Source organism: Salvia splendens, chromosome 3, assembly GCF_004379255.2.
Source record: "Salvia splendens isolate huo1 chromosome 3, SspV2, whole genome shotgun sequence".
Taxonomy (NCBI): domain Eukaryota; kingdom Viridiplantae; phylum Streptophyta; class Magnoliopsida; order Lamiales; family Lamiaceae; genus Salvia; species Salvia splendens.
The window spans coordinates 43,217,640-43,231,884 of record NC_056034.1 but is presented as its reverse complement, the minus strand read 5'-3'; the positions used below and the strand labels follow the sequence as shown (position 1 = coordinate 43,231,884).

The window sequence follows — 14,245 nt, the reverse complement described above, 5'->3', positions numbered from 1 at the left end:
TATAGTCTCGATTAGAAAAACATATTGATGAAACCTTGATTTAAAAAGTGATATAAGTCGTTAATTAAAATCAAGCTATGCTTCTCGGGAAATTGAAAGTGACATGTTATAATAATTTTTAACAAACTAATCAGCACATTTAAGTGCATTTAACAGTAGTTTATTATAATATAGTAGTATATGCTAAATACCCAACATTTCCGACATATAATTTTTTTTAAAATGAAGAGTGTCGATTGGGTAGCTATAAATATTGTCAGTCTGTATGTATGTATATGATACATTTAATGAGTTAGGATTAATATTAAAAAATCCTATTTTAAATATTAATCCTAACTCAAGAAAACATATGGTTCTTAAATGGCGTATACATGCAAAAAATTAATTTGGCATTTAGCGTATAATTGTTTTCACAAATTCTGAAATAATCAATTATGGGCCATACTATTCTGATGTAATATCAAAACTGAGAAATTGTATGTTATTGAATATTTGAAACTAGGTGCTAAAGCACTAATTTCAAATATAATGTCTATGATTATGGTGGGATTCCACTTTTTTCCAATACGGTGGGCTACGATTAAAAAAGAGTCAATATATTTTTGCTGTCGGGCAAAACACTTGTTTTTCTAATGTATTAGTAGTAAATGGAGTACTAATTAATACTCCAGGTAGCAAAAGAAATATTAATAAATGCAAATTGAACTATAATTAATCCAAAGGAAAAATTACAAAATCAATCACGTTTAAATGACGCGCAAAACCTTTTCAGGGTAAAAAAGGCATACTATTAATAGTAAGAGAAAATCCATATTTTAGAGCATGTGCATCGGTGCTCTTGCCGAGTCCATGCTCACCGCTGTGAGCTGTTGTGCTCTTACCGACGGCACGGCCCTGCTCGATAGCAAGAGCACCGCCGTGCCGAAGAGCACGCCTACGTAGCACCTCCTGATTGGCTCGTTTTTATTCGGTTAAATTTATTTATTTTTAAATATATAAAAAATAAAAAATAATACGGAAAAAGGAAAAAAAATATTTTCGGATTCCCAAAAATATAGCCTTTTTTTACCACTTTTTGATTTTTTATATTTTTTATCCCAAAATCATCTATAAATACTCACATTCATAATCCATTCTTTACATCAAATTATCTCTCATTTATACTTCAATTTTTTTTGATTATGAATTTAATTAATTTTTAGTTTTTAGGATTTTAATTATGTAATTTTTAATTTTTTAGTAATTTGTAATAGTATTTCGGGTATTTTTAATGCATTTTAATATTGTGAAAATGTTTTTAGTAATTAAATTATTTAAATTGATAATAGAATGGTGGGAGCCTTGAAAATAGTATTTCGGGTATTTTTAATGCATTTTAATATTGTGAAAATATTTTTAGTAATTAAAGTATTTAAATTGATAATAGAATGGTGGGACCCTTTAGCATGCTTTTGCAGAAAAGCATGGATGTGAGTGTTGTGCCCTTGTGGAAGAGTATAGAGTAAAAACTGAATAAATATGGGTCCGGGCCCACATCCATGCTCTTGCGTAAGAGCACGAATGTGGATGCCCTTAACCTCAGAAACGTTGACAAAATTGTAATTAGTTAATGTCAAAACCATATTGTTTCTATTCTACATTTCTACCCCAGTGGTTAAACTATAATAATAACAAAACCGAATATAATAAATTAAATTTCATGAATCATCTGTTTTATTTTCTTTTTTTAATTACTTTTTTTAAAACGACGGCAATGTTATTTAAATAACTAAATACAAAGAGTTGCAGCTATTCCTGTAAATAATAGGCCAACGTCAAGAATTTCTCCTTATCTGTCATGACTAATAAATTTAAATTTATTATTTCGAATAAATCGTTGAAATTAATAATTAGATTATTAACAAACAGCTACGGTAACAAACTTGCACGAAGGAAAGGTGCAAAATAATTATTCAATATAAAGATTTTTATAGTGCCTGTATGGTCATATTAATATTAATATATTAATACCTCCTATTATATAACAAGTGGCGCAACGTATGCGACAAGAAAAAGAATTTAAATTAGTTGCAATAATAGACAATTACAACGACAGAAAATATATTGTAATGGTTATGATTTATAAAAGTCATCTCGGTCACATGTCACACATTTGCACATGTGAGCAAAAATATGTCTATATTTGCATAATATTGTCCATTTTAGAGAATCTTATATCCATCATAATAGGTCACTTCCTAACACAAATATTCAATATAATTATATAATGTTTACACAAAGTAGCATCAACGAGAAAAACAAAAGTGAAAATTTCCAAAGAGATACCCAAATTTATAGGGACCGGGAAGTAAATACTTAGTAATGACAAATTACTTTTAGAGCAATATATCTAGGGATGGAAAAATATTGAAATCCTGGTATATTGCACTTATCATTTATATACTTTTATTTTCGGTACAATATGATACACTATCCAAAAATATCAGTTCAATAACTATATGATATATATCGAATATATATACAAAAATATATTATTATTATCAATTAATAATCTATTTTAACGCTTTAGTATCTTATTTAAATTATAGATTGAAATTAGAAATAGAAAGCCGAATAAAACTTATGTTTATACCATTCTTTGCAGGAAGGCTGAAAACTGAAAAGAGAAACTTTTGTTTATCAGACTTTAACTTGGGCCTAGATTTAGGATAAAGGCCCATTCTTTTTTATATTAGAAATAGAAAGCCTAATACGTCTTATGTTTGTATAAAAAAGAAAAATATAGAAACCCCATAGCCCAACTTTATTGGGCTTTAACTAGGGCCTCGGATTTTGGAATATGGCCCATTCTTTTACAGGAGGCTGAAAATGAAAAGATACCTCCAGAAAGTAGATAATTAGTAGCCACTCTTAAATCTTATTATAGTATACAATTTTTTTAATTAAATACTATCATCATATATGAAAGAATGTCTAATCTCATAAGTATGAGAAATAATTCACCCCCTATCTCATGGTACTGCATTTTCATTTTTCAATAATTCAGAAACTATATTTTTTTTCTGATAAAATTATTATATACACCTCCCTCCATTCCTTAAAAATAAAACTATTTTGACTTTTGCACGTCCCTTAAAATAGAAACTTTCTATTTTAGGAAAAATTTGAACCATTTATTATCTTGTACATCAATTTATTTACAATTTATACCATTAACACAACATTAATAATGTAGGCCCCATAATCGACTAACACTATTTTTACTATTTTTTCTCTTCGTCCTTATCTTACCAATTGTGCATTAAACTCCATATTGTTTCAAAAGATTCTATTTTTCAAAAACGGAGGTATAGTATTTATTAATAAAATCTTCTATAACTCAAATATTTTGAAAAAAAACTACAATTCACAATATTAATGACACTATAAGACATGGCCGGTCTTGATCTAAATAAGGTCCCAACCAAAATGATATTTTTTTTGCTTGTATAACAACATAAGATTTAAAAAATCAATCACTGATTAAAAATGGCCCTTAATCAGCATGGAATCTATGTAAAAATTGTACTATCCAAATATGAAAATATATAATATTTTCAATAGTACACTGTCTCGCCCATGCTCTCGTTGCCACCGCGACCATGACTCCATGAGAATCTTGTTTAGACGAAAGTGTCGTCTTCTATGTAAGCGGCTAGGAGTTGAAAATACGAGGCGAGTATCATTAATCCTCTTGTTAAGAGCATCCGAAATGGGGATGGATGTCCGTACGGACATCCCGGCGGACACCAAAAAACACCTCCTGTCACGTCATAAGGACATTCCCACTGCACTGTCATGTCATAAGGACATCCTACTGCACAATAGCGAACATCCCGGCGGACATCCACAATAATAAAAATTCGCAAATTCACAAATATGCAATTTACGGAATTAAAATTTTGACACGAATACGGGAAAAATGCAACGATTTTATTTAAAAAAAACATACATATTTAAATTAAAAAAGTACATAGTTCACAAAAAAAAAACCATCTCAAACCAAAAAAACGATTCAAACAAAGTACATGTTATGCCTTGAATCTCTATAGCTTGCCGCTAGCCAAACCATCCCGACAGTATGATATGTTTTTGTTTTAGGCCTTCATTTTCGACGATAATACATGCGTTAGAGTTTTTTAAAAAATCGTATATAGAATTTGCAACGAGCCGTATATATAGAGTTTTAAAAAAAATTGAAAATCGGGACGTCCGCCAGGACATCCGTCGTGGCACCGCAATGGCAGACGTCCGTCGATGGCCGCGGATACCTCACGTCCACCGGGGACGTCCGCGTCGGCCTCTCCCGACCCAATGGCGGACGTTTTGCGCGGACATCCGGCACGCCGGTCCGACGTCCGGCGAGAAGTCCTCCGCAATGGAGCTCTTAAAGAACTTTTGATGGAAAATTCTAGGGTTTCAGTTGGTGTGGGATATTTTAGGTTTGGAGTAATAATGTATTCTTAAAGAGAGGGAGAGGATAAGACTGATGAGGAGAAGGGTAGAGACAATGAGAAGCTTCATGTCACTAATTTCTTGCATTGATTTATGATTAATTGGTTACGTGTGAAATTGGAATAGTATGAAATGAAATATAGTGAAAACTTAATTTGGTAGTTTATATAGGAAAACAAGTGGTAGTTTGCAGCCTCCTATAGTCTATCTATCTTAATTACTCAATTAACTGATAATTAGTTAAAAGTATGATTAATGATTAACTTTTTTCCCATCCAATGTATTATCAACACCACTCTCGATTAGTTCAAGTTAGGTTTAGTTTCATCATTTTGCATATTTTGGTTAGTTTTAATACTTTTAAAACCAAGATGTCATTAAATTTTCAGATTATATAAGAATCAAAAATTGATTTGTCTCTCTCTATTTTCAATTTGAAAGGAGAAAGTGAAAAGCCTATAGCATTTTCTCCATCTAAAGGCGACTCGATTTGATCGCCGCCAATGTCACAATATTTTCCTAAATAATTAAATGAAGAACTAAATTCACAATACAAGGGTTGTGATCCGTTGCTAACTTTTCTTAAATTGCTAACTTGCTAACTCATCAACGCAGTGTATTAAAAATGTCATCACGATGATACTGAAATGTCAACATAAACTTACGTTGATATTTTAATACATTGTGTTGACATTAATATTTAAATGTCAACACCGTTTGTTAAAATGTCAACACAAATATGTGTTGACATTTTAATGTGATCGTGTTGATATTTTTACTATGGGACGAAGACAGTAGTATATTTATATATAAATTACTCTATTCAATTTTGACTTTGTAGTTCATACTACGAAACCATTAGGTATGGCATCACTAAGTTTTGATACTCTAGTACTAACAACTAACTTAATAACATTGTTGGTAGAATTTCGGAGGCTAATAAATAGACATATGACCATAGGGTCTTATAAGATTGCTAACTATTTTAAAATTGTAAACCAGTTAACTATGTCATTAGTCTATATTATAGATGTAATCAACACAAAGGTATTTATATGTCAGTACAATTTAATTGATATGCAAATACCTTCGTGTTAATATAGTTAGCAACTAATCACATATTCACATTCCTATGACTATATTAATCACATCTGTTGGTACTTAAGTATTTGAACAATAAAAGAAAAGTCTAGAACGTTAAATAAGTAAAATTGATACGTTATTAGAAAAATAGCAAAAAACATAATTGTACTTTTGTATTCTCTATGCAATTTTATGTTTTAATAGATTTGTTTACTATTATTGTTTTACAGCATTTCATTAACTTTATGTATCGGATTTTCTAGAATCCTTAACTTGAGATTGTTATAAATCAAAATTTACAAGTATAAGGACCTGAAAAATCCCATATGAAAATAATTAATTCTTATACTTCAGTGTCGAATCCAGGATTTTCGATATGAGGGTGCGATATAAAATTATACTAGCAGTTTATATAATCGACTAATCCTTTTTATTATATTTCTTATATTTTCACGATTATAATCTTTGTCTTTATTTTTTTATAAAAAATCCTTCATTATAAATAATACTAATAAGTTACTACTCCCTCCGTTTCTCCATAGTTGAGTCATTTTTCCATTTTGGGAAGTTCCCTTATAGTTGAGTCATTTTTCTATATAGTAACTTTTATCTCTTTCTTACTTTATTCTCTCTTACTTTATTCACTTTCTACTTTTTCCCTCTCTTACTTTTTTATCTATTTATTTAACACATTTAACATCCATTTCTTAAACTCCGTGCCGAAAAGTTTTGCCTCAACTATGAAGAAACGGAGGGGGGTACTTTTTTAGTTGAATGATTTCTATCGTCTGTAACAAAGTTTTTAGACTTTTACTACTATATTATAAATAATTTATTTCAACCTTTTTTTTTGGTTTGACCACATGTGTTCCGAATCCGCCTTCGGCGGAATCGGATTAATCCTGCTCGACTGAGCTTGCGGATTAAGGCCGGAAGTCTCCCAGCGGGTGGTGGAGTTTGAACCCGTGACCTCAACCTTTAAAAGGTATGTTATCTTTATTCTATTTAAAATGATATTTTTAGATTTTATAATATGCAAATTTTGTTTTAAACTTTTGCAAAGTAGGTTATCTTTACTAAAAAAATCATCTTTTGTCTCCAACGGGAAAACTTTAAGTGCCCGTTCGGTTAACCATATAGAATAATGGCGGATAACAATATAGGATACAACAGAGATAGGCTTTTTTGATAGAATGAGCTTTATCTAGGATTGATTTAGTTGAAGGGTGTAAGGCTAGATGAATAGTCTAATTAAAATAGTCAAATTGCATTAGTTATGCCGGCTTCGGTGCGGGCCTCTTACTGATTTTTTCAAAGCCACATATGCAGAGTAACCGAACAGGGGCTAAGAATATAATTGGATTTAAAATTCATCCATTACATATAATAGATTCATATTTACATATGTTGTAGCTTAGTGGTTCCGCAATAATAAGAAATTTCTAATGTAGATCGTCAATAATAATATTAGCATAAATTCGGCAGAAAATGACATGTGTAAAATATCTCCAATTGAAAACGTTAGTCATATCGTCAATATGACTATTAAGTGGTTTAAATTTATTAAGAAATGTCTAATGTAGATCGTCAATAATAATATTCGACAGAAAATGATATGTATATGCGTAAAATATCTACGATTGAAATAGTCAAAGAGTATTGAGTGGATTCAAATTTATCAATAAATTTCTAATGTAAATAGTCAATATACTTATTAATTAAGTGGATTCAAATTTATCAGGAAATTTCCCTAATTATATATATAATATATTCGCTAGTATGAGTTCGTTGTTGTAAAATTTCTCCGATTGAAATCGTTCGAAAATAACTAAACTATTGGTGCTTAATTATTTGAATAATATAAAAGTCGAACGTGTAATCAAATGCTATTTGAATAAATTAAAAATGACATGCTGATAGAAAAATGACTAATCGTCCAAGTAGTACTTCGTTATTTAGTTATCAACTTTAATGATTATCAAGTGGCTGGAAAATTTTGACTCTCTAATTCCTCATTGTGATTTGAGAATAAAATGTTTTTGCACTTACATTTATATATGAGATTTTGTTCTTCTTTTTTCTATATATACTTATCATTCTGTTATAGAAATTGTACATGAACAAACGACATCTAGTTACATCAAACATATTTGAAAGGTAACAATCATATTTTTACCATTTTCTATAAAAAATAATGTTTAGAGCAAGATAAATATTCTTGAAATATTATTATGATGATTCAGGGAAAATGTGGAGGTTGAAGATTGCAGAAGGGGGCGGGAAGTGGCTGACGACAACGAACGATCATGTCGGAAGACAACACTGGGAATTTGATCCAGAAGGCGGAACTCCAGAGGAACGAGCTCAAGTTGAAATTATGCGACAAGAATTCAAGAAAAACAGGTTTCGTATCAAACAAAGTGCCGACCTCCTCATGCGCATGCAGGTCTCTCTCTCGTCAGTCTATCTATTTATCTATCTGTCTGTCTAATGGTTAACAGATTACTAGTTCGATTCAAATCTATAAACTTGGACACAATTAAGTTTATTTGAGAAATGGATAATGTCGAGATTTAGTTATATTAGTATATCTTGTTAAGTATTCACAATTAGTTACAATTGGATCATCTTGAGCAAAAATGGAATATAAAAGACATAAAAATGTGGAGAAGAAAAAAGTAGATATCATAAAAGATGGTTGTAACTTGTAAGTATATGGAGAGAGAAGTAATGGAATTCAATTGACTTGTCATTTGAATTTGATATTTGGCTTCATTTTCAAATATATGTACTACTATATAGAAAGAGAGTAAGAGAGGTTATGAACTTATGATAGTGAACATTGTATAGTTTAGTTTTTTTTTTCTTTTTTTTTGTTTCATATGATTCTAAAGATTTAAAATTGTGATTGACACCATGAATGCAGTTGAGAAAGGAGAATCCAGGCGGCGAGATCCCAACCGCCGTAAAACTGAAAGAAGCAGAGAAAATTACAAAAGAAGCCACCGCCACGACACTACAACGCGCCATCAGTTTCTACTCATCCATCCAAGCCCACGATGGCCACTGGCCGGCCGAGTCCACCGGCGCTCTATTTTTCCTCCCTATGATGGTACGTAATTGAGTCAAACACGAGCCGCGCCCGTGCTATATTTAACCATGATCATATGTAATTGCATTAAAAAATGTCTTTAGCCATTCTCTTTTTGGTAATTTTAAAATTTTCACCATATATATTTTTGCTCCTCTGAAAATAATTTTCTAGCTTCGCCCCATGCATGCAGGTGATGGCCTTGTACTTAACCGGAGGTATCGACGATGCCCTTTCGCCAGCGCATCAGGTTGAGATCAAACGGTACATATACAACCATCAGGTCATATTCTTTAATTTCCATTTCTTATAAAAAAAAAGTGTTCCAATTTTTGTTACGTCCACATTTTGTTAATTAGTACAGTACATCATATGTCATAATTTTATAAAGTCGCATTAATTAATGTTGCAACTATTAATTTGTGGAACAGAATGAAGATGGAGGTTGGGGTTTCCACATAATGGGCCCCAGCACAACATTTGGCTCTTTGCTCAATTATATAACACTGAGGTTGCTCGGGGAAGGACCGGAAGGCGGGGAGGATGGGGCGATGGCGAACGGCCGGAAATGGATTCTCGACCATGGCGGCGCAGTCGGGATTGCGTCGTGGGGGAAGTTCTGGCTCAGTGTAAGGCCCATTCAACAAATTTGATAATAGTTTGTTTTGTTGTTGTTTGAAAATAAAAGGTAATATGTTTCTCTCTCTTTTTGTTATTTAAGGTGTTGGGAATTTACGAGTGGGATGGCTGCAATCCGATACCGCCGGAGTTTTGGTTGCTCCCGAAATCGTCACCGGTTCATCCAGGTTCTTGATCAAAGTTCAAACGTGAAAATTTACCTTTTTTTATTGTCATATAGTGGTTTTGATTATATTTATGCGTAGCCCAAGATATAGTGTTGAGTGAGTTAAACTTGGCGACCGACTAGCAAAAGTCTATAGGAGTCAACTAAACCCATTGATGATAAGTAGAGATTTTTATATTGGTTCAAAATTTTCGTTTTACAATGATGTGGAGTGGTTAATTTTTCCAACTATAGTGCTCTTTTAGCCAATTTTTGATGTAGTGATTAATGATTAGAGAATTGCAGGGAAATTGTTGTGCTATTGTAGATTGGTGTACATGCCAATGTCATATTTATATGGAAAGAGATTTGTGGGGCCGATCACTGGATTGATTCAATCTATGAGAGAAGAGATTTACACCGAACCGTATCATAAAATCAATTGGAACAAAGCTCGAAACACTTGCGCAAAGGTATATGTCCATCGTATCCAATCTAGATTTAACTAAAAACCATATCAATATCTCTTCAAATAATTCTAAACTTTAAATTTCGTATGCAATGAATGATATTCCCTCTGTCCCACTTAAGATGATCTACTTTCCTTTTTTATTTGTCTCAACCAAGACGATTCATTACTAAAAATATAAACGCATTCCCTGTTTTACTTTATTCTCTCTGTTGGGTCCCGGTGGTGCACACCCGAACTCCACATTAGTATGATATTGTCCGCTTTGGGCAAAGCCCTCACGGTTTTGCTCTTGGGGTACTCCCCAAAAGGCCTCATACTAATGGAGTTGGGGTAGCCCATTTATATGCTTGCAACTCTTGTTCATTCTCCGATGTGGGATATGGTTTGCTTCACCACACTCTCCATTTAACACTATTATCATTTATTTCAAAGTTATGTTGATTACTGACTACTCTATCCGTCCACGAATAGGAGTCCCGTTTTGCCATTTTAGTCCATGCACGAATAGGAGTCCCGTTTCACTTTTACCATAAATAGTAATAGGGTCTCACCTTCCACTAACTCATTTCACTCACATTTCATTTAAAAATAATATATACAAGTGGGACCTCTATTCCACTAACTTTTTTCTATCCACTTTTCTTAACATTTCTTAAAACTCGTGCCACCCAGAAATGAGACTCCTAATGGCGGACGGAGGGAGTATATTGTAAAATTATTCTCAATAGTACTCCCTCCATCCGCAATTAGGAGTCCCATTTATGGGCGGCACGGGTTTTAAGAAAAGTGGGTGAAAAAAGTTAGTGGAATAGGAGTCTCACTTGTATATATTAGTTTTAAATGAAATGTGGGTGGAATGAGTTAGTGGAAGTTGGGACCTATTATCATTTATGGTAAAAGTGAACCGGGACTCCTATTCGCGGACGACCTAAAATGATAAAACGGGACTCCTATTCGCGGACCGAGGGAGTATATTCTAAAATTATGGTGAGTATATTGCAATAGTATGTTAATTATATTATAACACTATACTAATTACTATTGCAAAATTATAAATTTATTTTTGCAGGAAGATCTTTACTATCCTCACCCATTAGTCCAAGATACGTTGTGGGGTTTCCTTCACCATTTGGGAGAGCCAGTGCTGCAGCGATGGCCGTTTTCGAAGCTAAGAGAGAAAGCAATGGGACTTGCAATGAAGCATATTCATTACGAGGACAACAACACTAGATACCTTTGCATAGGAAATGTTGAGAAGGTATATACCTTTGCATTGGAAAAATATACTATTGTATACTAATGTTTTGTCCTCTTAATTAGGCGTTGTGTTTGTTGGCTTGCTGGGTGGAGGATCCCGGTTCGGAGGCGTGCAAACGCCATCTTGCTCGTTTACCGGACTATTTCTGGCTAGCCGAAGACGGCCTTAAAATGCAGGCATGCTCTCTCTCTCTCTCGCTCTCGTTCTGCTCCTCAACGGTCGATCTACATCGGTTGAATCCTTTTTATGTGCAGACGTTTGGTTGTCAAATGTGGGACGCTGCGTTCGCAATCCAAGCTATTCTGTCGGCTAATCTTTCTCAAGAATTTGCACAAACACTGAAAAAGGCACACGGCTTTATAAAAGCCTCGCAGGTTCGTGACAACCCGCCCGGGGATTATCAAGCCATGTACCGCCACACTAGTAAAGGCGCTTGGACCTTCGCTATACAGGACCATGGCTGGCAAGTCTCGGACTGCACGTCCGAAGGACTCAAGGTAAAGTACGAGAGAAAAAGAAAATTAGTTGAAGTATTAACTAAATAGTGAGTCCCACGTCATTCATAGTGTAACATATGGTGAAAATGTTTCTAAAAGTAAAAAGTGAATTTTACGGGACAGTCACAGACTAAAATGGCAAAAAAGGACTATTTGTCATGTTCGATTTTGTTGGCAATTGAAACATAAAAATGAATATAATAATATCTCACGTCGGTGTACACAAAGAGCTTAATCCACTATATAAGTCTCACGAGCCTCTCCTCTTATCATCAATTGGTTTTAAGATGGAACCCATGGATTTCTATCATGGTATTAGAGCAGATAGCCGACTGTGGGTCATATTTAACTGACCCAGCAGTATATCTGGGCTAAAACCGAAAAAATGACTGATCCAACAGCATATTTGGGCTTAAAATTTGGGCCAGTGGTCCAATTGATCGGAAAAAAAAATTGGGTCAGTTGTCTAATCGATCAGAAAAAAAGTCCAACCCCTCCAAGTTCACCTTGAAGGGTTTGAGGGAGAGTGTTGGCAATTGAAACATAAAAATGAATATAATAATATCCCACGTCGGTGTATACAAAGAGCTTAATCCACTATATAAGTCTCACGAGCCTCTCCTCTTATCACCAATTGATTTTAAGATGCAACCCATGGATTTCTACAAGATTTACTTTTTTAAAATTTTTCTTTCCTACAACATGATTTTTTTTTGGCAGTGTGCACTCCTACTATCTAAAATGGCTGAGGAAGAGGTGGGAAAAGGACTCGAAATGGAGCGCATCTACGATGCTGTCAATGTCATCTTGTCTCTACAGAGCGACAATGGCGGATTCCCGGCATGGGAGCCTAACGAAGCACCCAGATGGTTGGAGGTAAAACATCTTACACGATACGACTTTTCTATGAACAATCTACAAAATGCATGAATATAAATCCCATGTACTTTTTTTGTTTTTCAGAAATTCAACCCCACGGAGTTCTTTGAAGATACTCTGATTGAACGAGAGTAAGTGATGAAGAATTACTTTGAAAAAAAAGGAATCGAACTCATGCCTTTGCAATGAAGGGATATATACTTGTGTGTTAAAAACATATCTAAATAAGTATATTATTGTGAATTTTGGAATTCAGCTATGAGTGTTTGTTTGAAGCAGACATGTGGAATGCACGTCGTCGGCCGTACAGGCGCTAGCAATGTTCAGAAAGATGCACAAGGGCTACAGAAGTAAGGAGATTGAGATCAGCATTGCCAGGGGAATTCAGTACATAGACGACGTTCAGGAGCGTGATGGTTCTTGGTAAATATTCGATTTGCTATCATCGTTTTAATGTTTAACGTAAAATGTCACAAGCTTTAGAGAGGTACCCTACGATTCAATTTTCACATAAAAAATACTGTCGTAGAAAGAAAGAAAGAAAGAAAGAAAGAAAGAAAGAAAGAAAGAAAGAAAGAAAGATGTGACAAAATTGAATATTTTAAAAAAATATTGCTAATAATGATTTTGGTTATTATTATTATTATGATTATGATTATGTAGGACTGGTTATTGGGGCATATGTTTCACCTATGGTGCATGGTTTGCTGTGGAAGCATTGGCAGCATGTGGAAAAACATATGACAACTCTCCCTCACTCAGAAAAGCATGTAAATTTCTTTTGTCTAAACAGTTGGAAGATGGTGGATGGGGTGAGAGTTATCTCTCTAACAGAGACAAGGTTGTAGGAGTACTTAATTGATGTATTTTTTAGCCTAATTGATGTATGAATAATATGTATGTTTGTGGGATATGTAGGTATACACTAATCTTGAAGGTAACAGATCAAACTTGGTGCAAACTTCATGGGCTTTGTTGTCACTAATGAAAGCTGGACAGGTTAGTGCAACAATTTTGAAATTTAATATGGGATATACGTGATTTTCGATATGTACGTGATTTAAAGTCACATTTACTTTTATATGTTTCTATGTGTGATTTGGTTGTACGGTTTGCAATGATCATAAATCTAAGAGTTATATTTGTTTCGTGTCGTTCAGGGTGGTATTGATCCGGAGCCCGTACATCGTGGGATAAGATTGCTGATAAATTCACAAATGGAAGATGGGGACTTTCCCCAGCAGGTAATTAAGGAGATGACATAAAATCACATAATTTTTATGTATACATAAATCAAATTGATCTAATAATGTATTTATTTGATTTTGGGTTGAGCAGGGTGATATGACTGGAGCATTTATGAAAAATTGCACTCTCAACTATTCATCTTATCGGAATATCTTTCCAATATGGGCTATTGGTGAATATCATCGACTTGTTCTTGGAGCATAGCATAGTTATATTATATACCACACATGATTAAGTTACAAGTGCTAGTAATATTTACTATTTCCCACAAAATAGTTAGTATTTGTACAGTTTGTAATAAATCAATTGTCCTGGCAACGACAGCAAATTTTAGAATATGATTAGTTTTAGTAGTATAATGGTGCTTTTTAATGTATAACATGGGGATATGGTTTTATGTACACGAAATTTTGATATATATATGTTTTGATTCTGCAAA

General features: G+C 33.5%; 1 protein-coding gene across 1 annotated transcript; it reads left to right on the top strand.

Moving 5' to 3' along the window:
- Positions 1-7,583: 7,583 nt before the first annotated feature.
- Positions 7,584-14,245, top strand: LOC121796209 (lupeol synthase-like). The gene is made up of 17 exons (XM_042194993.1): positions 7,584-7,734; positions 7,821-8,023; positions 8,504-8,689; positions 8,862-8,951; positions 9,100-9,297; positions 9,390-9,474; positions 9,759-9,925; positions 10,994-11,182; positions 11,245-11,358; positions 11,437-11,679; positions 12,400-12,555; positions 12,643-12,689; positions 12,838-12,981; positions 13,222-13,399; positions 13,477-13,557; positions 13,719-13,802; positions 13,897-14,245. Exons 2-17 carry the CDS (start codon positions 7,826-7,828, stop codon positions 14,008-14,010), a joined length of 2,274 nt encoding a protein of 757 aa, XP_042050927.1. The 5' UTR covers positions 7,584-7,734; positions 7,821-7,825; the 3' UTR covers positions 14,011-14,245.

Excerpts from the sequence above, each read along its gene's own strand:
- LOC121796209 (XM_042194993.1), top strand. The coding sequence starts at position 7,826 with ATGTGGAGGTTGAAGATTGCAGAAGGGGGCGGGAAGTGGCTGACGACA. Across the intron at positions 8,952-9,099 it reads GGTACATATACAACCATCAG|AATGAAGATGGAGGTTGGGG; the intron begins GTCATATTCTTT and ends TTTGTGGAACAG. Across the intron at positions 13,803-13,896 it reads ATGGGGACTTTCCCCAGCAG|GGTGATATGACTGGAGCATT; the intron begins GTAATTAAGGAG and ends TGGGTTGAGCAG.